This window comes from Nothoprocta perdicaria, unplaced genomic scaffold (genome assembly GCF_003342845.1).
Source record: "Nothoprocta perdicaria isolate Ctin4 unplaced genomic scaffold, notPer1 scaffold_9, whole genome shotgun sequence".
In the NCBI taxonomy this organism is placed as follows: Eukaryota; Metazoa; Chordata; class Aves; order Tinamiformes; family Tinamidae; genus Nothoprocta; species Nothoprocta perdicaria.
In genome coordinates this window covers 6,043,513-6,045,676 of record NW_020456198.1, presented here as the reverse complement: position 1 = coordinate 6,045,676, position 2,164 = coordinate 6,043,513, and the positions used below count along the sequence as shown (strand labels likewise).

General features: G+C 74.5%; 2 protein-coding genes across 2 annotated transcripts in view; one reads left to right on the top strand and one right to left on the bottom strand.

Annotated features, from left to right (window-relative positions):
* Nucleotides 1-516, top strand: part of OGG1 (8-oxoguanine DNA glycosylase) — a 1,603-nt gene extending 1,087 nt beyond the window's left edge. The window contains exons 4-6 of the mRNA XM_026052623.1: nt 76-211; nt 285-334; nt 421-516. Coding sequence (XP_025908408.1) covers nt 76-211; nt 285-334; nt 421-516 — 282 coding nt within the window. The remainder of the gene's footprint in view (nt 1-75; nt 212-284; nt 335-420) is intronic.
* Nucleotides 517-1,043: 527 nt separating this feature from the next.
* The window catches only part of CAMK1 (calcium/calmodulin dependent protein kinase I), a 3,871-nt gene continuing 2,750 nt past the window's right edge, over nt 1,044-2,164 (bottom strand). The window contains exons 5-11 of the mRNA XM_026052622.1: nt 2,058-2,161; nt 1,906-1,981; nt 1,717-1,829; nt 1,564-1,642; nt 1,381-1,468; nt 1,179-1,308; nt 1,044-1,109 (exon numbers count right to left, since the gene is read on the bottom strand). Of these exons, the coding sequence (XP_025908407.1) occupies nt 1,054-1,109; nt 1,179-1,308; nt 1,381-1,468; nt 1,564-1,642; nt 1,717-1,829; nt 1,906-1,981; nt 2,058-2,161 (646 nt within the window). The 3' untranslated portion in view covers nt 1,044-1,053. The remainder of the gene's footprint in view (nt 1,110-1,178; nt 1,309-1,380; nt 1,469-1,563; nt 1,643-1,716; nt 1,830-1,905; nt 1,982-2,057; nt 2,162-2,164) is intronic.

Genomic DNA, 2,164 nt, shown 5'->3' with positions numbered 1-2,164 from the left:
GCCAAGGTGAGCGCGGGGCGGCCGTGGGGCACGGGGCGGCCGTGGGGCGCCCGCTCAGGCGCTGCCCGCGCGCAGGTTGCCGACTGCGTGTGCCTCATGGCGCTGGACAAGGCGGAGGCGGTGCCCGTGGACACGCACGTGTGGCGCCTGGCGCGGCAGCACTACGGCATACCCGCCGCCAGCCTCACGGCGCGGGCGCACCGCGACATCGGTGCGTGCGGCGCGGCGCGCCCCGGTGTGCACGGTGCCCGGCGCACACGGCCTCACGCGCTCCCTTCCCGCAGGCGACTTTTTCCGCGGGCTCTGGGGCGCCCGCGCGGGCTGGGCGCAGGCGGTGAGTCCCCCTCCCGGCGCCCTGGTGTCACCCCTGGCCGTGTCAGCGCTGGCGGTGCCGGTGCCAGCCCCGCTGTCCCCTCGCAGGTTCTCTTCTGCGCCGCCCTCCACGCGGGCCGCAAGGCGACAGGCAGCAGCGCTCAGCCCAAGGGGCGCCGGGCCCAGGGCAGGGTCCCCTCCTAGGGACCCCTCTGCCACGGGGAGCAGCCCCGGGGTGTCACGGGGACCCCGGCTGCGCCGCGGCCGCCTGGCTGTGCACGGCGCTGGCGCTGCGGCCCGCGTGGGACCGGGAGCTGGTGCCAGCCCTGCCGCGGGGCCGAGCGAAGACGGGCAGCGTTTGCCTCTTTCCTTTATTACAAGCAATAAAATAGAAACATCCATTTGGAAAATTGTTCTCGAATAGAGCGTGCCGGGGCGGGGAGGGCGCGCGGGGACGGTGCCGGTGCAGGGCAGACGGGGCCGGCCGGCCGGATGGACGGAGGCGGCAGGGCCGGGGTGCTCGGGCTGAGCACGGGACCCACCGCGTGCAGCCCCGTCTGCGGGAAGGGAGGAGCAGGGTCCCCAGGGGGGCAGACAGGGCCAGCGCAGGGGGATGCCGAGGAAGGGCACCCTCCTCCTCCTCCTGCTCCCGTGGCGCTGCCGCCCTGGCGGCAGGGACCCCGCTGCGGGCCTGGCGCCCCCGTGCGCTGCCCCGGCGCCCTCCCGGTGCCGGTGCCGCGCTCAGTCCCGCGGGAGCCGCTGAGCCCCGTTTGCCGGCGAGCGCTCGCAGTGCGAACCTGGCCGAGCAGAGCGGGGCTCAGCGCCGCGCCGGCTCCGTGCCGCGTCCCGCCGCGTCCCGGCCTCACCGTTGCTGGTGCCGCCGAGGCGGTCGCTGCAGCAGGGCCCGGCGGGCGGCCCCGGCGCCGGCCCCTCCTGGCTGGTGCCCAGGTGCAGCTTGCGCATGTGCCGCACCACGGCGGTGGCGTTGAAGGCTTGCTGCACGCGGCGAGCGCGGCGTCAGCCCCTCCGCGCCGGCGCCGGCGCCGCCCCGCGCCCCGCCGCGCTCACCTTCCACTTGCTCTTGGCAAAGTTCTTCTTGATCTGCTCGCTCACCGACTGGTGGATGTTCTTGTCCAGGGCCGTGTCCCCGGCGATCCTGGGAGGGGGCACAGGGCACCGGGGACCCCCAGGGAATGGGGGGACCCTGCGGCGAGCGAGGGGACGCGAGGCAGGCCGGGCCCCCGCGCTTACCAGGGGTGCTGCAGCGCCTGCTCGCACGTGAAGCGCTTGCCGGGGTCCTTCTCCATCAGGTGCTTGATAAAGTCTTTGGCTGGGGCCAAAGCGCAGAGGAGCAGCCGTGAGCTGGGGCCACCCGTGGGACCCGCCCCGCGTCCCGCAGGGCACCTGAGTCGGAGATGTCGTCCCAGTAGGGCGAGTCGAACTCGTACTCGGCGCGCAGGATCTGCTCGAAGAGCTTGGCGTCGTTCTCGTCGTAGAAGGGCGGGTAGCCGCAGAGCCTGGGCGGGCAGCGGGGAGGCTGAGCGGGGGGCGCCCGGGGGCCGGCGCGCCCGCCGCGGCGCCCGCCGCACGCACAGGATGTAGGCGATGACGCCGATGGACCAGCAATCCACCGCCTTGCTGTAGGGCTTCTGCGCCAGCACCTCGGGGGCTGCGGAGGGCACAAGCCAGGGCTAAACCCCCGCCCGCAAAGCGGGGGGCCCTCCCCGCGTCCCCCCGCCGCGCACCGACGTAGCCGGGCGTCCCGCAGGCCGTGGACATGACGCTGCCGCAGCCCTCGATCTTGGAGAGGCCGAAGTCGCTGATCATGATCTTGGAGTCCTCGTCCAGGCTG